Source organism: Podarcis gaigeae (genome assembly GCF_964106915.1).
Source record: "Podarcis gaigeae genome assembly, chromosome: 18".
Classification (NCBI taxonomy): Eukaryota; Metazoa; Chordata; class Lepidosauria; order Squamata; family Lacertidae; genus Podarcis; species Podarcis gaigeae.
Window position 1 is genome coordinate 10,629,813 of NC_139696.1, and position 20,936 is coordinate 10,650,748.

Here is a 20,936-nt window from a genome sequence, read left to right on the forward strand (position 1 = left end):
TGGAAGGGATCCCCCTAGGGTCATCTAGCCCAACCCCCCCGCAAAGCAGGAGAGTGCTTGCAGGTTTCCCGGAGGCATCTGGTTCCATTGCTGCTGATAAAAGGATGCTGGACAGGATAGACCAAAGTCTAGTCCAGCAGGGCTCTTCTGGACCCTAAAAAATGTGACCAAGGCCATGCCTCTGACCATGTGCAGAGTGGTTTCCCTTTCCTGTGCTGCCGCCACCAGAACCCTACCACCAGCATCTAAGAATCAGCATTGCCTTTAAGGCCCTAAACGGCCTCAGTCCAGTATACCTGAAGGAGCGTCTCCGCCTCCATCGTTCTGCCCGGACACTGAGGTCCAGCGCCGAGGGCCTTCTGGCGGTCCCCTCACTGCGAGAAGCCAAGCTACAGGGAACCAGGCAGAGGGCCTTCTCGGTGGTGGCGCCCGCCCTGTAGAACGCCCTCCCACCAGATGTCAAAGAGAAGAACAACTATCTGACTTTTAGAAGACATCTGAAGGCAGCCCTGTTCAGGGAAGTTTTTAATGTGTGACATTTTAATGTATTTTTAATCTTTGTTGGAAGACGCCCAGAGTAGCTGGGGAAATCCAGCCAGATGGGTGGGGTACAAATAACAAATTATATTATTATTATTATTATTATTATTATTATTATTATTATTATTATGAATGCTTAGAAGAGGCATCCCCTTCTGAGAGCAAGCCATGCCTCTTTTTGGATCCCTCCCGTTATTGCTGGACTCAAACCCCTATCAGCTATTGACAGGAATTATGGGAGCTGAATTCCAGCAAGATTTGGCAACCATATATGTTCCCCTCCCCTGTTCCAAGAGGCGGCAAGGAAGAGATGAGAGGATGCATCTGTTTTTAAGAGGCATTCTACTCTTCTCCAATTTGGGATGGGGGGGAACCTGTATCCCTCCAGATACAGTGGATGCACGTTCGCAACCCGCAGTATTTGCAACCCGCAGCGGCGCGTCTGCGCATGCGCGGGTTGCCATTTGGCACGCCTACACATGCACAAAGCGTGATTTAGCACTTCTGCGCATGTGCGACTGCCGAAACCTGGAAATAACCCGTTCCAGTACTTCCGTGTTTCGGGTGTCCACCACCCGAAAAAACACAATCTGAAGTGTCTGTAACCCGAGGTATGACTGTACTGGATTCCTCTATTTCAGGCATGTCCAAAGTCCGGCCCAGGGGCCAAATCTGGCCCACTGGTCAGTTTAATCCAGCCCCACCGGCAATTTCTTTCCTGGGAATGGAACTTCCACTGGGCGGTTATGTCACTCCCACCCACTGTTTGTCTCTCCCTCTGTGCTGCCTGCGATCTGAGCCAAAAGGTATATGAAAAGTATTCTGTGACTAATCCTTAAAAAAGGTCCGGAACTCTGGGGGGAAATCCTTAAAAAAGGTCAACAACTTCAATACTTCATCCCTAAAAAAAGGTTGGCCCTCATGCATGTTCATTTCATCAAATCTGGCCCTCTTTGAAAAAAGATTGGACACCGCTGCTCTATTTCGAAGAGGGATCACTGTCCTGGTAGCAGGAAATGCCTCTTCCGAATAGAGCAGCTTTGGGGAAATCTGTGCCCCTTCAGGTGCCCTTAAGTTCCACCTCCCAGCAGCCCCAGAAGGCAGAATTTCCCAATGGTCAGGGATCCTCAGGGGATCGTTGCTGCGTGGAGGAAAAAGAAAAGTCTATCCCACATGTCTGAAACTTTTATTTAACAGATGTATTATAAACAGATTTAAGCCAAAAGGGTGGGGAGAAAAGAGAAGAGTTCTTTTAAGGGGAAAAATTGAGAAAATTGGCTGGAGAATAAAAGGTGGGGAGCTGAATTTAAGACTGCAAACACGATGAATGAAGAGGAATCAGGATCTGCACCACCTCTGAAAACTGCTTTGTGACAGAGGAGGAATGGATAGTTCAATCTGTCTTTTTTTTCAGGCACTGATGTATGGGGTGTGGATGTGTGAGCCAACCCCACTGCTTATGGGGTGAGATCTCAAGGTTTCAGGGGGGGTGTCTTCCATCTACCAAAGCAGCAGAGTCTAGCACAAAGGCCTCATCATCCGTCACAAGCCGGTTTAGCAAACACTGCAACTTCTCCTTGCCGTTGTGGGGTGCCTCCCCCTGCCCTGTTATTTGGGGGGGGGGAGGTGTGAACACCCAAAAAAAGAGAGAAGAAAATGGGGGGGTGGGAGAGGCTTTCTTGAGGTCAGAGGTCAGAGGGATCTGGGCTGGGCAGACAAGTCCTTGGCCATGGCCCAAGATCCCTCTGCAGGTGGCAGGGCCTCGGTATTATGTGTCTGGGAAGTGGGACCAAGGGGAAGTTTGTGAGACGCAAGCAAGCGGGTCTCGCACTGCTCCAAAGTCGCCTGGGCCCCTGCACCCGCTTGTTTGAGGGCACAGGGGGCATTTTGGAGCACTGCTTCCCACGGCGGAGGGGTCTCAGTCGTGCCGCCTGGCAGGCTTCTGCAGGGGGAAGAGCGGGCGCTGCACCCGCAAGGGCTTCCGGCCTCTCTGCTCGTGGGGGTGGGCCTTGTGGTCCCGCTCTTTCCCGCGGTCGCGCCCGTCCTTGGGGCGCCCCTTCCCTTCCTCATGCTTGTGGGCCTTGGTTTCGGGTTTGGGCTGTCGGCTCCTCCTCTCCTCACGCTGCTCTTTCCGCTTCCCTTCCCGCAGAGGCCGCTTGCTGCGAACAGGCTCCTCCTCCTCTTCCTCCTCCTCTTTTTCCTCTTCCTCCTCTTCCTCTAGGTCCTTGCGACCTTTCTGGGACTTCTCCTTGGAGACCCTCTCTCTCCGGGTAGCTTTCTCCGGCCTTTTCTTCTGCTTGACTTTAACTCCTCCCCCTCCCTCCTCTGGCTCCTCCTCCTCTTCCTCTAGCTTCTCCTCCTCCTCTGGCTCTGGCTCCTCCTCTTCTTCAGTGGGCTCCTCCTCTTCGACTTCGAGGGTTTCCTCTTCCTCCTCCTCCTCCTCGATGTCAGGCGGTTCGTCCATGTCCGACCAGTTCAGCCACCTCTCATAAAACCAGAGTTCTTCCTGGAATGGGAAGAAAACACACAAACACACACAGCGGGTGTCACCAAAAACAGCCTCCGGACGTTGCGGTCCCACAACTCCCATCACTGGTGGGCGTCCAGCTGCATCAATAGGAGTATAGCATCTAGATCAAGGGAAGTAATAGTGCCACTGTCTTCTGCTCTGGTCAGACCTCACCTGGAGTACTGTGTCCAGTTCTGGGCACCACAGTTCAAGAAGGACACTGACAAACTGGAACGTGTCCAGAGGAGGGCAACCAAAATGGTCAAAGGCCTGGAAACGATGCCTTATGAGGAACGGCTAAGGGAGCTGGGCATGTTTAGCCTGGAGAAGAGGAGGTTAAGGGGTGATATGATAACCATGTTCAAATATATAAAAGGATGTCACATAGAGGAGGGAGAAAGGTTGTTTTCTGCTGCTCCAGAGAAGCGGACACGGAGCAATGGATCCAAACTACAAGAAAGAAGATTCCACCTAAACATTAGGAAGAACTTCCTGACAGTAAGAGCTGTTTGACAGTGGAATTTGCTGCCAAGGAGTGTGGTGGAGTCTCCTTCTTTGGAGGCCTTTAAGCAGAGGCTTGACAACCATATGTCAGGAGTGCTCTGATGGTGTTTCCTGCTTGGCAGGGGGTTGGACTCGATGGCCCTTGTGGTCTCTTCCAACTCTATGATTCTATGATTCTATGATTTGGAGGAAGACAAGTCTAAGAAAAAGCTATTATTCTGCCTCGAATACTGCTTTAACGGCTTGAGGCCACAAAGTAGTCTATACATTTGTTATATAAATGCATTTGTTAAATAAAGAAATGCGTGAATGCCTTGTGGGACATCTTTGGGAGAAGAAAAGGCACATGAGGGAAACCTCCACAAATCTGGAGTCCCTAAGGCAGTTGGGTGACGCCTTGTGCAACTCCTGCAGCCAAGCTGGTACCAAAGGTCTTTCACTGTGTTCCTTTGGACCCCATCAGTGAGGCTGAGAGGGGGGTCTTGTCTGAGCAGCCCAGAACCCCCAGACACACTGCCCAGGATTGTGCCCCAGGGAGGGCACTTCAGTACTGCTGTCACAGCAGTTTGACCAGCCCCAGATGCCAGCAATAGTATTATCAATATTATTATTATTATTGCCCCACTCATCTGGCTGGGTTTCCCCAGCCACTCTGGGCAGCCCCCGACAGAATTAAAAGCACAATAAAGCATTAAAACAACAACAGCAGCGACAAAATAAACTTAAATCTGGAGGGTATCAGCTTTTCCCACCCCCCGCTCCAGGATGAAGCCTTCTCCTTAGATGGGGGCTGGCCGAGTGGGTTGGGACCCCAATTCAGCATCCTCCACCGTGGATGGACACAACCTGCTTTGCTGGAATTGGGCATATTTTGCTGCTTTCCACCCACCCGTTTGTCATCTCAACTCACCGCTTCCCCAACGCTGCCGTCTTGAGATGTCCAAGCGCTCAGCTCGGCCTCGAGGATTTCCCCGCCGTAGTCGACAATGTCTGTGGGAAAGGAGAGGCGACCTTCGATGTGCTCCAATACCAAAAAGTAGATGCACTTTTTTGGGCGGATGTTGCAAATCTAGGAATCGGCCGCATCCTCCATCTCTGAGAACCTAGTCCGAGCTGCTTCACAGCTGAAGCAACATCTCCCTTTTAGCTCCAGACACCAGTTTTCCTGAATTAGGGGGAAATGGGGATTGATCCTAGCTGGTGCACTTTGGGACTGGTTGGAGGGAAGGCAGGGAGCCTGACAGCAGGTGGCGCCAGAGACAACAGCAGGCAGAACTCACTGATTCTGGTTGGCAGGTGGAGCTGGATGTGAGTTTGAGAGCTGCCACCTATGTACCCGTGGGAAGCTACTCAGAGAAGGGTGTCGATCAGGCCTCCTTGGATCAGGGCCAGGCTGAGAGCCAGAAAGGAGTAGAGCTTGCAGATCCTACTCTGAGTTGCTTCCTTTCTGAAGCAACATCTCCCACCGAGCTCCATGCTCCAGCCTTCCTGGACCCAGAGCCAGTGTTAGAAACACAGATATAACCTAGGTGCCAAATGACTCCTTGAACCAGGGTTACAGTCGCCAAAACGGAATACTTGCCCTTTAGGGGCAAAGTCTTATTTTTCAAATGATGGACTGACTGTGATTGGTTCTCAGTTCAGAGGACAACCTTGAGCTCAGTTAAGAGCTTTGAGAACTTAAAAGAAGAAAAGTCACTTTATCCAGTTCCCATATACCGTAATTTTCACTCCATAGGGCGCACCGGACCATAGGGCACACCTAGTTTTTAGAGGGGGAAATCAAGAAAAAAATCTTATTTCCCCCCCAGCCCCAAAGAGCAGCGTATAGGCTGCGCACAACCTCTCCCTGCCGGAGGGGTTGCACACGGCTATGGCACAAGCCAAGAGAGCGAGCGGGATGGATCCCGCTCACTGTTTTGGCTTCCTCTTTAGCTGCGCAACCCCTCCAGCTGGGAGAGGCTGCGTGGGGCTAAAGAAGTCATAGCCGTGTGCTGCCTCTCCCTGCTGGAGGGGCTGCACGGCTATCCCTGAAGCCTTCTGAGCACAGCGCAAGTTCCCGCTGTGCTCCTCAGGCTTCGGGTTTCTTTTGCTGAAGCCGGGAGAGCAAGACTCTCCTGGCTTCACCGAAAGGAACCTGAAGCCTCCAGAACACAGCGGGAACTCGCGCTGCGCTCCGAAGGCTTCAGGGGGCTCTCCCTGAAGGCTGGAGAGTGAGAGGGGTCGGTGCGCACTGACGCTCTCCAGGCTTCAGCAAAAGCGACACAAAGCCTCCGGAGCGCGGAGGGAGCGCTCCCTCTGCGCTTCGGAGGCTTCTTCGCGTTGCTATCGCTGAAGCCAAGGAGCCTGCATTTGCCCCATAAGACGCACACACATTTCCCCTTAATTTTTGGAGGAGAAAAGGTGCGTCCTATAGGGCGAAAAATATGGTATACTGGCCTATTCCGACCTCTTTTTCTTAATGGTGACACAGACCATTCATAACGCAGGAATATTCTTCCCAACTCTGAGCAGGGCAGTGGGGGAAGCCAAGACAAGCGACAACCATTCACTATAATGATGTTCACTGCTACTGCTCAGGCGGCACTGAAAATGCATTTTGGTTCCTGAAATGCGTTCCGATTGTGCGGATAAAATATAATGGATAGAATTCTACAGGATGGGACCTTAGTGTGTGAAAACAGACCAGATCCAAGGATCCCCAGATGGTGGAGACGTCAGGCACCATCCTGGCACCCAGGTCGCAAGTGGCCGATATCCAGGTGAAAAAGGCGCCTGGCGCCTGGCTAATTTCGAACACTGCCTGGAGGGAATCCTCTGGAGAAGAGGAGCCTTCTGTTCTTAACTGGCCAAGCAAGGCAGACACCCGGAACAAGTTCTACTCCGAGTAGCACCCCCTCCTCACCCCCAAAATAGATCTGAGATAGTGGTTCCCAAACCACTTCCTTGCCTCAAAAAAAAAAAATTAATCCCCAGAGCCTGCTGCCTTATACAGTGGACGTTCAAGTTGCGAACGTGATCCGTGCGAGATGCATGTTTGCAACCTGCGTCTGCACATGCGCGGGTTGCGATTCGACGCTTCTGTGCATGCGTGACCGCCGAAACTCGGAAGTAACCCGTTCCAGTACTTCTGGGTTTCAGCGGGCCGTAAGCCGAAAAAACATAACCTGAAGCAGCTGTAACCCAAGATATGACTGTAAAGGTGTTATTCAGAATGGATTTGTGTCCAGATTTTCACTTTCTGAAATATGGCAACGCTATCCAGTGCCCCTTTGATGCCCCCTTGCTTCTTAGCTCCCCCCTAGGTAATCCCAACATCTCCCACCCAGGGGGCAGTAGCACCCGCTCTGGGAACCACTGATCTGAGGTAGAATAGAATCTTAAGAGTTGGAAGGGACCCCTGATGATCATCTATTCCAACCCTCTGCAGTGCAGGAATATGCAGCTGTCCCTTGCAGGGATCGAACCTGCAACCTTGGCGTTATCAGCACCACACTCTAATCATACTCTGAATATGACTAACATCAGGTACAAGGCAGAATTTGTGCAGCGCTTTTTTTTTTTAACCATGAGGACTAGAAACTTGCGGTTTGGCTGCAACTTGGATAGGACCCCAAGCCCTTTTACTCCTGCGTCCCACTCAATAAATGTGGGGTTTTCCTAATTGCAAAAGGAGGTCCCTGAACAGAAGGAGCCCACTACCCAAGTGGATAGCTCAGCTGGTTGGAGCGTGGTGCTGAGAACGCCAAGGCTGCAGGTTCGATCCCTGCCTGGGGCAGCTGCCTATTCCTGCCTAGAATAATTCAAGGGTCAGCAAACTTTTTCAGCAGGGGGCCGGTCCACTGTCCCTCAGACCATGTGGGGGGCCGGACTATGTTTTTTTTTGGGGGGGGGAATGAACAAATTCCTATGCCTCACAAATAACCCAGAGATGCATTTTGAATAAAAGCACACATTCTGCTCATGTAAAAACACGCTGATTCCCAGACCGTCTGGGGGCCGGATTTAGAAGGTGCTTGGGCCAGATCCGGCCCCCGGGCCTTAGGTTGCCTCCCCATGGGCTAGAATGATCCTCACAGTGCCTTCCAACTCTACAATTCAATGATTCTGTGTTCCAGTAAGCAGCTGGTCACATCCTGAAACCGCTCTTCTCCCTTACCTTGAACCACCTGGCAGCTGACGCTGAGGAGGGCGAGGCAGGAGGCGACGACAAGGCATTTGTTCAGGGTCAGGCCCTCCCAAGGGAGCGTGTCCTTTGCTGGCCCTGCAGTGCGGGCCTCTGCTTTCCTCTTAACCGGGACGGTCTTTGTGGCTTCCAGGAGAGAACAGAGAGAGCGAGAGAGTTGGGCACACTTGAACAGCCTGCTGGGACCCCAAGGCTGCTTTTGGTGGGTCCATCATGGGGGACATTCAGTGTTAAGACACACATCATAATTTGCAATATTTTGCCAGGCCAAAAAATTATGAAACCGATATCACACTATGGACTTTGAACCAGTTTTGGTTGATATATTGATATATTAAAGGTAAAGGGTCCCCTGACCATTAGGTCCAGTCGTGGCCGACTCTGCGGTTGCGGCGCTTATCTCGCTTTATTGGCCGAGGGAGCCGGCGTACAGCTTCCGGGTCATGTGGCCAGCAGGACTAACCTGCTTCTGGCGAACCAGAGCAGCGCACGGAAACGCCGTTTACCTTCCCGCCAGAGTGGTACCTATTTATCTACTTGCACTTTGTGCTTTCGAACTGCTAGGTTGGCAGGAGCTGGGGCCAAGCAACGGGAGCTCACCTCGTCGTGGGGATTCGAACCGCCAACCTTCTGATCGGCAAGCCCTAGGCTCTGTGGTTTAACCCACAGCGCCACCCTCATCCCTTATATTGATATTTTACCCAGTCCTAATGAGCACAAGTGCCGCCTTGTTTGTGTTCCCTGTTTCTCATCTCCCTTGCTCCCCACCCCTCTTAGTTGTTCCTCACCCTCCAAACCAAGAAAGCTGTCTGGACAGGCACACACACATGCTACAAGGAGGAAAGGACCTGTAGTTTTAAGGGAAAGGCCACAACACAGAACAGCTGCTCTGTATGCAGAATGTCCTGGGTTCAATCCTCAGTGTCTCCCAGTAAGGCTGGGAATGCCCCCTGTCTGATATCCTGGAGAGAGGTTTCCTAGTTTAAATCGGCTCAGGACCATGAAGGAAAGGACCATAACCTCATGCAGAAAGTCCCAAAATCTCCAGGTTGGGTTTAGAAAGATTCCATTGTCTGAAACCCGGGAGAGTTGCTGCCAGTCAGTGTAGGCAGCCCTGAGCTACATGGAATAATGGTCTGACTCGGTCTAAGGAAGCTGCTAAAGTGAAGCTTGGAAACCCACCCTCCTGCCCCCTGGCCCCCAAGTCCCTGCAATTTCTGCCTTTACAAGTAGGAAGCAATGCTGTCGTCACGCGCGCATCTGGCCCCAGGGAAACCACATACCTGCTGGAGCTGCAGGCCGCACTTTCTCTGCCGGCTTCTCTGCCCGCGCCGCCTTCTCAACTCGGGGTGCCTTTTCCACTCGGGGAACCTTCTCAGCGACCTTCTCCATCCCAGAGGTTTTTTCTGCTCGGGGTGTCCTCTCGACCACCCTTTCAGCCCGCAGGACTTTTTCCGCCACTTGCTCGGCTCGGGGCTGTTTTGCGGGGACCTTCCCGGGAGCCAGGGGCTCCTCCGCTTCCAGCAACGGCTCGGGAAGCGTGGAGGAAGCTGCTTCTCCGATGCTGTCCACGAACTCATCGAGGTCTTGCTCAACCACGTGAAGCCTGTCTACATCTTTCCTCTCTATACCCTAAAGTGGGAGGAATTCCAGTGGTTTATTTCATCTGAACACTGAAGACGTCCTGCAAGCAGTTTTCTAAAATAATACATACTATGGGCTCATAGAATCACAGAGTTGGGAGGGACCCCAAAGGTCATCCAGTCCAACCCCCTAAACCATCCATGACAGATGGTCACCCAGCTTCTGCTGAAAAACCTCCAAGGAAAGATCGTCTACCACCTCCTTTTCACTGCCAAACAGCTCTTACCATCAGAAATTTTTGTTTAGTCGGAACCTCCTTTCTTGTAACTTGAAGCCATGGGTTCGAATCCTACCCTCTGGAGCAGGAGAAAACAAGCTGGTTCCCTCTTCCATGTGACAGCCCTTGAGATATTGGAAGATGTCTATCCTATCTCCTCTCAGTCTCCTCTTTTTCAGGCTGAACACACCCAGCTCCTTCAACCATTCCACACAAGGCTTGGTTTCCTTAATCATCTTGGTCTCCCTCTGCACACCTTTCGGCTTTGTCAACATCTTTTTAAAATTGTGGTGCCCAGAACTGGACACAGTAGTGAGCTGATTTCTTGCCCAGACATCAATGTGTATGATTCTTCGTTATTTTCAATAGTTACATCTCATGCTAGGCAACTGGGGGAGGACACAGGAGTCCCCCATTCCTGATCTAGGTAAAGGTAAAGGGACCCCTGATCATTAGGTCCAGTCGTGGCCGACTCTGGGGTTGCGGCGCTCATCTCGCTTTACTGGCCGAGGGAGCCAGCATACAGCTTCCGGGTCATGTGGCCAGCAGGACTAAGCCGCTTCTGGCGAACCAGAGCAGCGCACGGAAACGCCATTTACCTTCCTGCTGGAGCGGTACCTATTGATCTACTTGCACTTTGACATGCTTTCGAACTGCTAGGTTGGCAGGAGCAGGGACCGAGCAATGGGAGCTCACCCCGTCGCAGGGATTCGAACTGCCGACCTTCTGATTGGCAAGTCCTAGGCTCCGTGGTTTAACCCACAGCGCCACCCGTGTCCCATCCATTCCTGATCTAGGAAGTAGCATTTCTCTGCTGCATGGAGGAAATGGAACAATGCCTCTATTCCAAAGAGGCCTTCTCTAAAGAGAGGGGAATGCATCTTCTTCTTCCATCAGGGATGGGGAAATCTGTCTCCCTCCAGGTGTTGCTGTTTTCTGACTTCTACATGGTTCTCTCCCCCCCCCCCCACATTTTATCCTCACAACGCCCCTGCAAGGTAGGTTAAGGTGAGTGGCCCAAGGCCCACAAGCAAATGGAAGCGCATGGGGGTGGTGGGATTCGAATCCTGGTCTCCCCATCTCTAAACCAACCACTGCATCTCAACACAGGGATAACAATTTCTGGTGCTTTGAAGTGTTTGTCGATGCCTCGGGCTGCTAAAAGTCAGAGAGAGATTTCCAGGCGGGACTTGGAGAGGAGATCAAGAGGAATCTCCTTTCAATTTCAAGGATGCTGTCGTGAAGGTTCACGGCTCTGTAGAACAAATTACACAATAGCAGCCTTTGTGTGCGTGTGTCCGTTTGATTGGAATTTCAGGGTCCTTGGCTGCTGTTTTCAGCCTGCCTCAGATAAGATGCTCAGCATTGTGGGTTGTGCAACTTGGGGCAGCCGGAATTTGGTTGTCTTACACACACACACACACGGGAGAATGCTCTTCTGTTTGATTCTTGCTTTTGTTTTTGTTTTTCCCCAGTAATTTTTATTAATTTTTTCCCAAATATCTTAAACACAATACAGCCTAACAATATTATTCTCCTTTCAACCTATATCTTATCCGAATTAACTTCCCTCCACCCGTCTTCTGGCTTCTCTACATTGCTCTTAAGCGTGATTACTCTATATACATTCTATAAATGTCTCTAATTCCTTAATAATTTTTTGTATTATACTTTAAACATACATTCCTTATTACATTACAGCATTACATCTTGTGGCCTAACCAAATGTTTGCAATTAACGTTATGAGTTTTATTTCAGTCCTGTGAGTGTCTTTATTTATGTATAGTTTTCTCTAAGTATACTATAAATTTGGACCATTCCAAATTTGGATCCACCAGGCTTCTGTGTGCGTTATACAGGGTTGACTAATGACATCACAGACTCATTGAGCAGGAAGGGACCCTGAGGATCATGTAGCCCAACCCCTTGCAATGCAGCAATCTTTTGCCTCATCTGGGACTTGAACCCACCACCCTAAGATTAAGAGTTCCATGCTCTTATCAGCTGAGCTACAGAGAGTTTGGGGAAAGGGCTATAGCTAATTGGGAATACACATCATTTGCATTCAGAGCTGGCACAAGACAGCTTTCTTGCTTTTGAAATAAAAAAATAAGGTCTTATATATAAAATAAATGTTCATAAATGTACCAAGCAAACACGTACATAAATATATAAACCACATGTCTGAAGCAGCCCAGGAAAACAGCCCTGAAACCATTTTGACTCCCAAACTGACCAAATGATTTCTCTGCAAGGTCAAGGAAAATGGAAAAGCCTCCCCATTGTCTTTTCCTTCACAAATCCTGTCTTAAGGGTATGTCTGGGTATGAATAGGGTGAGCCTGTGACCTGGCTCAGGAACTAAGTGTTATTACAAAAGACTGGCCAGGTTCCCCAGGGTATCCAATCAAGCGAGCATTAACAGGTCACCTGCCAGACAGGAGGTAAACAACGCACTCAGATTTCTGTTGTAGACCACCCCTTTCTGCAATGTAGGCATGATGTATCTGGGGGGTGGTCTTGAGCTATGCCCCTTCTGTGATGCAGGTATGATGTATCTGGGGGTGGTCTTGGACTCTAGGGCGGGCAATTTAAAATGTCTATATAAGGGCGGACACACCTTTGTTCGGGGTCCTCCTCTTTTCCTGCATGTGAGGGGAGCACCCTGTTGCAACAAATCAATAAAGATCAGGCTTACTAGCTGCTTTGCTTCTCAGTATTCTCTGACTGGCCTCTGTTATTTCCTCCGACCGATGGAGAACCTGCAAAGGACTCTGGAAGGGCTCTTGTGGCCCCCATAAGGGAATAAGGGCAGATTTACGTTTATTACAGTTTCCTGCTTCAAGCCAGTTCCTTGAGGACTAGAATCTTGTTCTATCGCAGGAACAGCTGCAAGGAGGGAGGAGGGAGGACAAGGTTCAAAAATCAGCTCAGCCACAAACCGGCTGCCTGAGCTGCTCAGCAGGACAGCTTGTCCTTAGGCAGAGAGTGGTGAGCTCACGTAGGAACGATGTTGGGACAGGCTGCCAGGCGTCAGTCTCTCCTCTCGAGGGACAGGACGGATTCTGTTTTCTCGTAATTATCATCATTATTTCATCTATTAATTGCTTCCTACGAAGTTGGTGCTGGGAATCTCTTTGAGGGGGTTCGTAGGGAGCAATTGATAAATGAAACGATGATGGTAACGAGAAAAAGAATCCCTTCCGTCCCCCGCAAGGAGAGATCATGCTTTAAAAAATAAAAGAATTAACACCAAATTAATGCAAATTTAAAAGTTGACTTCCCGCCCCACTGCCTGATGTTTCCCTATTGCTGCTCAATTTTACAAACATTTCCAAATTACGTTTTAAAAAACCTGAAGGTTTTTTTAAAAATAATTTCAATGGGTCTTCTCTGGGTAGAACTCAGTTGGGACTAAGTTCTGTCCCAGGAGAACCAGACCCCAGACCCAAGACACATATCTGCGCCACACGTGCCATTATTCTGCTGCTTTTAACAGTTGTGATGTCACCCAAAGAATTCTGGAAACTGTAGTTTGATAAGGGTGGTGAGAGTTGTTAGGAGACTCCTATATTCCCCCCCCCCAAGCTACAATTCCCAGAATTCCCTGGGAAGAGGGACTGATTGTTAAACCTCTCTGGGAATTGTAGTTCTCTGAGGGGAATTGTGGGATCGCCTAACAACTCTCAGCACCCTTAACAAAATATAGTTCCTAACTTTTGTAAAAAAACACACCCAATAGCCTTTTTATTAGGCATTTTAGGTCAAGACATACCAAAAGAAATGAGGACTTTATTTATGTATGCCACTACAGCAGCAAGAATGCTGATTGCACAAAATTGGAAGACTGGAGAAATACCACTAAAGAACAATGGCAAGAGAAGTTGATGAACTATGCAGAACGGGCAAAAATGAGAGACTAAGAGAAAAAGGCAACAGCGACTTTGAAAAAGAATGGGAACCATTCATATTATATTTGCAGAAACAAAGAAAGTCAATAGACTTGATGGCAGGATTTAAATAAACATCCACATTATCAGCATCAGAAAATGCTTAGAAGATAATGAAATGGGATGGTGTGTTTAATTTTATTTTTATGTTTTTAGGTTTGATGTTGCGTTATTAACAACTTTTTCTGTTGAGAGATAGCAAAATGGGTGAAAAGTTGGGGGAAGCCCGGGAGGGGAGGGAGGAATATATAGTAAATGTTAAGAAGTCGAGATGTATGTAATAAATGAAAAAAAAAATCAAAAACAAAAACTACAGTTCCTGTGATCCTTTGGGGGAATAATAATAATAAAATTTTATTTATATCCCGCCCTCCCCAGCCGAAGCCGGGCTCAGAGCGGCTAACAACATTAAAATAATACAACATTCTAAAATAATAATAAAATTTTATTTAAGTCGCCACTGTTAAAGCGGCAGAAATGCTGCTTTCAATGTGAGATGTGGATGTGGGCCGAGAGAGGACCCGGGAAGCAAGGGTCTTAAAGCATTGCCAAACACGGTCATACTTACGTTTGGGGTGCTGTTGATCTCTTCTTTACTTACTGGTATTGCGGCATCTGTTAAAGAAACACACCCCAATTAGCATCGATTTAATGGTGGGAGCTGTGGAGACGGACCAGCGCTGAGATGACGGGGGAGACGATGATCATGAGGAGAGACTGACCTGACTTTGGCTTTCTTCTTCCCTCCTCCTCCGTCCTTCCTTTTGTGTCATGTCCATGAGATTAAGAGCTTGGGGACTGGCTTATCTTTTAATACCTGTATACAACAAGGTGCTGGAAACCGCAGGAGGGGAGAGGCTCTCTTGCCCAGATATTGCTTGCGGGTTTCCCACAATGGGCCCCTGAGAGAACAGGATGGTGGACAAGGATGGGCCTTTAGCCGGACCCAGCAGCCTCGTCTTCTGTTCTCATGGTGTTATGTACTGAGTTGAATAGGATCCAGAATGCAGCAGTCTGATTGGTCCTAGAACAATAGGATCCTGAATGCAGCAGTCTGATTGGTCCACAGGAGCCACCCAATCCAACTCCAGGTGGAAGTGAATCTGCAACCTGATTGGCCTGCAGGAGAATCCTGGAATTAGCCAATCACGTGGGGCCCATTGTGTAAATAACGTATATAAAGCAGACATTCTGGGGGAACTTCCATTCCTCCTCACCACTATGAGCTGAATAAAGAGCATGAAATCCACTCTCGACTCCGAGTATATTTCACTGGCGACGAAGGTGGGATTCGAACCCACGCGTGCACAGTATATTTCACATGTTCTTCTGAAAGGGCATAAATTGCTTAGGTTCCCTAAGCCATGCTCATATCCCTGCCCTGCAGCGTCCCTTCCAACTCTACAATTCTATCATTAAAATACCTTCTTTTATCTCCTCTTTCAATGGCTTCTGGACCGGAGACTCTTTCAGAGAATCTGGAGACTCCTCGCTCTGCTCCAGGATCTCGCAGGGACCCGTCGCCATGTCGTCGCTGAGGAACCCTTGCTAAACACAACAGGAACAAGGCAGAGATCTATCGTCAGCACCCCGACCAGTTAAAGTCACGAAACAAGCAGAAGGGACCCGAGCCGTGCAAATCCCAGTTGGACTGAAGCTTTTGCTCGCGCTGTCTCTGAAAAACTCTCAGTACGATTAAACTACAAGATTCATTGGGGCAGAGAGTTGAAATATGGCTCTTTAAAGTGCTCCAAGGCTGCTTTCAATGCATAGCGCAAAGGGGGCCTTTATTGATCCACTCAAACTTTTTCAGCAGGGGGCCGGTCCACTGTCCCTCAGATCTTGTGGAGGGCCGGACTATATTTTGGGGAAAATGAATGAATTCCTATGCCCCACAAATAACCCAGAGGTGCATTTTAAATAAAAGCACACATTCTACTCATGTAAAAACACGCTGATTCCTGGACCGTCCCTGGGCCGGATTGAGAAGGCGATTGGCCCGGATCTGGCCCCCGGGCCTTAGTTTGCCTACCCATGATCCACTGTTTGTGTGTCTGGAGGCAGTTGGAGGATGGATGGTGGCTAATGGACTGAGGTTACTGTTTTGGGGGGACACGGGGTGGGCAGGTATGGGGGACTGAATGGGATAACTGTGCCCCTGAAGGCACAGTTGTGCAGCCTGGGAGTCATTTTGGACTCACAGCTGTCCATGGAGGCGCAGGTCAATTCTGCGTCCAGGGCGGCTGTCTACCAGCTCCATCTGAGACCCTCCCTGCCCGCAGACTGTCTGGCCAGAGTGGTCCATGCTCTGGTTATCTCCCGCTTAGACTACTGCAATGCGCTCTACGCAGGGCTACCTTTGAACGTGACTCGGAAACTACAACTAATCCAGAATGTGGCAGCTAGACTGGTGACTGGGAACGGCCACTCGGATCATATAACACCGGTCCTAAAGGTCCCTATTTTCCTCCAAGAAATGTTGGAGGGTATGGGGCTATGCGACCCCCGAGCCAAAGAGATAAGTAACTGCACAACCTTTAGGAGATGTCTGAAGGCAGCCCTGGATAGGAAAGGGTTTTCTAAAAATGTTTAATGTTTTTGTATATGCTGGAAGCCACCCAGAGTGGCTGGGGCAAATAATAAAATTATTATTATTAAGGCTCCTGTCCCCAAAGTGGAGAATTGGTTCTAAGTCTAGGAGATTGCCTTTTTTAAAATACTGAGTCCTGTTGGAGGGGTGGGGCAGCTGAAGGTGGGTGGGTGGGTGGTGGTGGTGTAAGTAATATCCCAGGGCCTTAAACGGCAGTCCAGTTTCGACCCCACCTCTCCTGGAAGATGCCACAGGCTTCATTCACACTCGGATATGTCAAACCAGAGCCTTGGCTGTGCAGTCATCGTCAAAAACCCCATGGCAGCCTTCTAAGAATAGGGATCTGAAACCCAGCACGCTGGACCCCTTCCAACCTGCAAGACGAGCAGCCCCATTTCCCCGTCCCGTTCACAGCCCAAGCAGGTGTTTGGAGACGCAAGAGGAGCCTCGCCAGTCCCCTCCCTAGGTGCAGTGGGAAAGAGGGTGTCAGATTAGGCACCTGGGAGACCTGAGTTCGAATCCTGACCCTGCCTCAGGCACAAGCTCCCTGGGTGGGTGTGCCTGCTTGTTCCTTTTTTAATAAACTGATTTACTAACAACAACAACAACGTGCAAAAAAGACAAGCAATCAAAAGATTTTAAACCTTAAAGCGCCACAGCCCGGAAAGACAAAAGTACAACAACAACAACGTGCAAAAAAAGACAACAATCAAAAGATTTTAAACATACAGCGCAGCTCCAAAGGGAGAATAAAGGATCAACTCATACAAATATAGAATTATAGAATTGTAGGGTTGGAATGATCATTCAGTCCACCCCCCCACCCCCCCACCCCCGCAATGCAATGCAATGCAGGAATATGCGGCTGTCTCATACGGGGATCGAACTTGCAACCTTGCTGTTATCAGCACCACGCTCTAGCCCACTGAGCTGCCCTTTACAAATAATAAAGATTCATTTAAAAAATCAAAGCAATCTCCAGCTGCGGGCTTCATCGTTATTGAGAATAAAGGTTCTAATAAATATATTAAGTAAGCCAGATGTTTGCATATACTGGAGGCATAAAATCGTGGCACATACAGTGGTACCTCGGGTTAAAAACTTAATTCGTTCCGGAGGTCCGTTCTTAACCTGAAACTGTTCTTAACCTGAAGCACCTTTAGCTAATGGGGCCTCCTGCTGCTGCTGCGCCGCCAGAGCACGATTTCTGTTCTCATCCTGAAGCAAAGTTCTTAACCCGAGGTACCATTTCTGGGTTAGCGGAGTCTGTAACCTGAAGCGTCTGTAACCCGAGGTACCACTGTGTTACAAAAAAATACTTTGCTTTTACGGGATGTTTTTTGGAGAAGGGCAATTCCCAAACAATCCAGCAACCCATTCCAACAATCCAAATGATTGATTTTCAATTATTATGATTACTGATTGCATCTATATGCCAGCTTTTTCTCCAAGAATTTCAAGGTCGTGCAGCTGGTTGTTCCCTTCACAACAGGGTATGTTAGTCTGGGAGGCAGTGACTGGCTCTCAAAGGATTCAAACTCAGGCCTCCCATGTCCTAGTCTGTTGTCCCTCTCATCTTAGCCTACTCCACAGAGTGGTTGTGTGAGAATGAAACACGGAGGGATGAAGATTCTGCATGGTGCTTTGAGCAGCCTGGCAAAAGGGCAATACAGTGGTACCTCAGGTTACACATGCTTCAGGTTACAAACTCTGCTAACCCAGAAATAGTGCTTCAGGTTAAGCACTTTGCTTCAGGATGAGAACAGAAATCGTGCTCCGGCGGCGCGGCCGTGGTGGGAGGCCCCATTAGCTAAAGTGGTGCTTCAGGTTAAGAACAGTTTCAGGTTAAGTACGGACCTCCAGAACGAATTAAGTACCGTATTTTTCGCTCTATAAGACGCACCAGACCACAAGACGCACCTAGTTTTTGGAGGAGGAAAACAAGAAAAAAAATATTCTGAATCTCAGAAGCCAGAACAGCAAGAGGGATCGCTGCGCAGTGAAAGCAGCAATCCCTCTTGCTGTTCTGGCTTCTGGGATAGCGGCGCAGCCTGCATTCGCTCCATGAGACGCATACACATTTCCCCTTACCTTTTAGGAGGAAAAAAGTGAGTCTTATAGAGCAAAAAATACGGTACTTAACCTGAGGTACCACTGTAAAGAAATTAAGAAAACCGGAGGTGGGGAGGCTTTCAGCTTGTGGGACGGACATAATTTCTGAGCTGCCTTCTTCTGAGTCTCATGGAACAGGGAGAAATCTTGCTTTCTCCTGTTCTGGAGGGTGGGACTCAAATCTTTGGCTTAAAGTTAGAAGAAATGAGATTCCGACTCTACGATTATATGACTCTGTAAGTCAGAGCGCTCTTCCAGTCTAGCTCAGCATCACCTACAGGGGCTCTCTGAGATTTCAAGGTGGGCACCCGTCCCCAGCTCTGCCGGGAGGTGCCGGGGACTGAAGCTGCCGCCTTCTGCATGCCAAGCAGGTGTCCAATGACTGCGTTATGGCCTTTCCTCTTAAAAAACAAAAAACGGCGCAAGGCTCCAGTCCTCAATCAAACCACATTCTTATGCTACTTATTTAAACTGAATATTCATTTAATTGGATCTGTGCCAGGTGTGAACAAAACACCTATGGTCGTTTAACAGAAGATGTTCCCCGTATATGCTCAATCTTGGATTTTGGCAGACTTTCAGCCACAGGTGATTCCACAGCTGAGGAGCAGACAGTGAGAATCTCACTGTGTTCCTGACTGGGGAGGCCCAATATGGCCCATGGAGCCCACTCTGGTTTTTATTAATTAATTAATTTATTATTATTATTATTATTATTATTACTATTGTTGTTGTTGTTGTTATGTGCCCATCTGACTGGGTTGCCCCAGCCACTCAGGGTGTCTTCCAGCAAAACATAAAAACACCACAAGACATCAAACATTAAAAGCTTCCTTATTTATGTGTACAACGACAGCAGCAAGAATATTGTATGCCCAAAGATGGGAAAAAGAGGAGGTTCCAACAAAGGGGGAATGGCTTTTGAAAACGATGGCGTTTGCAGAGCTGGCAAGATTAACAGCAAAGATTAGAGACCAAAATGAAGATAAATTCCTTGAGGACGGAAGAGCTGTTACTGAGTATTTAAAGAACTACAGAAACAAGTGGAGATGGAAACGCAAGCTGGATTTGAAATATGAGCATCAGAATTAATTACCGGTTAGCATAAAGCAATTTATCCTATTTTTGTAGGAGAAATGCTGGAGAAATGTCCTTTTGCTAGACTATGTAAAGCACATTTCTACACACACACACACACACCAATAATCCTGTTAACTGTAGCTTACTCCTCACAGAAGTGCTTAGGTTCCCAGCAAAAGTAGGGTTTTTTTACCAAAAAAAATCTGTTTAAATTTGGGGCTCGTCTTATATACAGGTAGTGCTGAGGGGTGTTTTCTTAATTTGGAGTACCCCAAAATAGGGGGCGTCTTATACGCGGAAAAATACGGTAACTAATCAGAGTTCTCAATATTCTTTGGTCTGGGTGTGAGTGTGTGCACACACACACACGTGTTTTAAATATTCTTGGTGTCTGCGCAAGCTAAAATCTCCCTCCAAATCCTTATGTTTTTAACCTATTCGCTATTATTACATGGTTTTTAGGATCAAGCTTCTGAATGTTGTAAGACACCTTGACTCCCTCACCTTGAATCTGGCACCTCTCATTATAAGAGGACAAGGGCGAGTTCTGGTACCTCTCTCTAGAAGAATGCTACTGGCTATTATTATTATTATTATTATTATTATTATTATTATTATTATTCACTCTTCATCCTAAGGTCCCAGGAGCATTACGGCAATTACAACGCAACTTTAAATATCAGAACACAACATTAAAAGCCATTGGAAACAATTCAACATTGCAGAAATAAGTCGGTCCCTAAAAATACACCACTCAAGCAGGTTGGAGAGGTGAGCATTCCTCAACGTTTGCCAAAAGCTGTATAACGGTGCCAGATGTTCGTTGGCTGCAAAACACCTCAAGGCATAGGTAAAAGGTGATGGTGTTGATCAATCATTGACCCAGTAATGAATAACCACTGGTTTGGAAGCGGGCAGAAGTTAATACACTCTTTGCCTGGATCTTCCCAACGTTGATGGTTACTGGGCCAGGAACACATCGAGGTTAGTCTGCTTCAGAAAATGGAAATAATAACAGAGTGCAATCTATAGTTATAGATACCTTGCCAGCTTCATGCCTGCATTTGAGTTCTCAGATGGGGAGCAGCCTTCGCCGCAGCTCCCAGGGAGCCGGAGTGGGGCTTTTGCGTCGACGGCTGCTGACTCAACATCAAAGCGTCACCCAAAAATAGTTTCCTTCCCCATCCCGGGCGACCCGTGGAAGGCGGCCCAGCTGGAATCTAGCCAGCGAAAGGGGAAAATGAATCTTTGGGAAATCCAGGCAGGCTGGCCGAAAGTTCGTGGGATTGTTGCAAGCAGACACACAGACAGACGTGGTTCAGAAACCAGAAGCTGAGAGTGCTAAGACGCAGACAGACAGACAGACGGCATGCAGTTCATACCCAGGTCCTTTAAATCCGTCCGTCTGGCCTTCAGATTGTCGCCTGGATCAATCCTGCCCTCTCTCTCTCTCTCTGTGTGTGTCTCTCTACACAGCTGAAATATACAGCGACAGGTGTCCTTCCCTTCCGAGGAAAATTCCAGCCAATGACGGGGACTTTGCTGCAGTTTCGTTTTTCGAAAGGCAAGGGGCTTTGCCCTGGTGGGTGGGGAAGACATGTCCT

At 48.6% G+C, this 20,936-nt stretch overlaps 1 protein-coding gene across 2 annotated transcripts; it reads right to left on the bottom strand.

Annotated features, from left to right (window-relative positions):
* Window positions 1–1,711: 1,711 nt before the first annotated feature.
* On the bottom strand, window positions 1,712–20,936 carry JSRP1 (junctional sarcoplasmic reticulum protein 1). 2 transcript variants are annotated; one of them, XM_083720576.1, is made up of 7 exons: window positions 20,375–20,936; window positions 14,975–15,098; window positions 14,119–14,165; window positions 9,023–9,371; window positions 7,713–7,865; window positions 4,464–4,543; window positions 1,712–3,046 (listed from the first exon to the last, which is right to left on the bottom strand). In XM_083720576.1, the coding sequence occupies exons 2-7, from the start codon at window positions 15,075–15,077 to the stop codon at window positions 2,459–2,461; spliced, it is 1,320 nt and encodes a 439-aa protein (XP_083576702.1). In that variant the 5' UTR covers window positions 15,078–15,098; window positions 20,375–20,936; the 3' UTR covers window positions 1,712–2,458. The 2 variants fall into 2 exon arrangements, with proteins under 2 accessions (XP_083576702.1, XP_083576703.1); XM_083720577.1 differs by having other exon boundaries at window positions 20,715–20,924.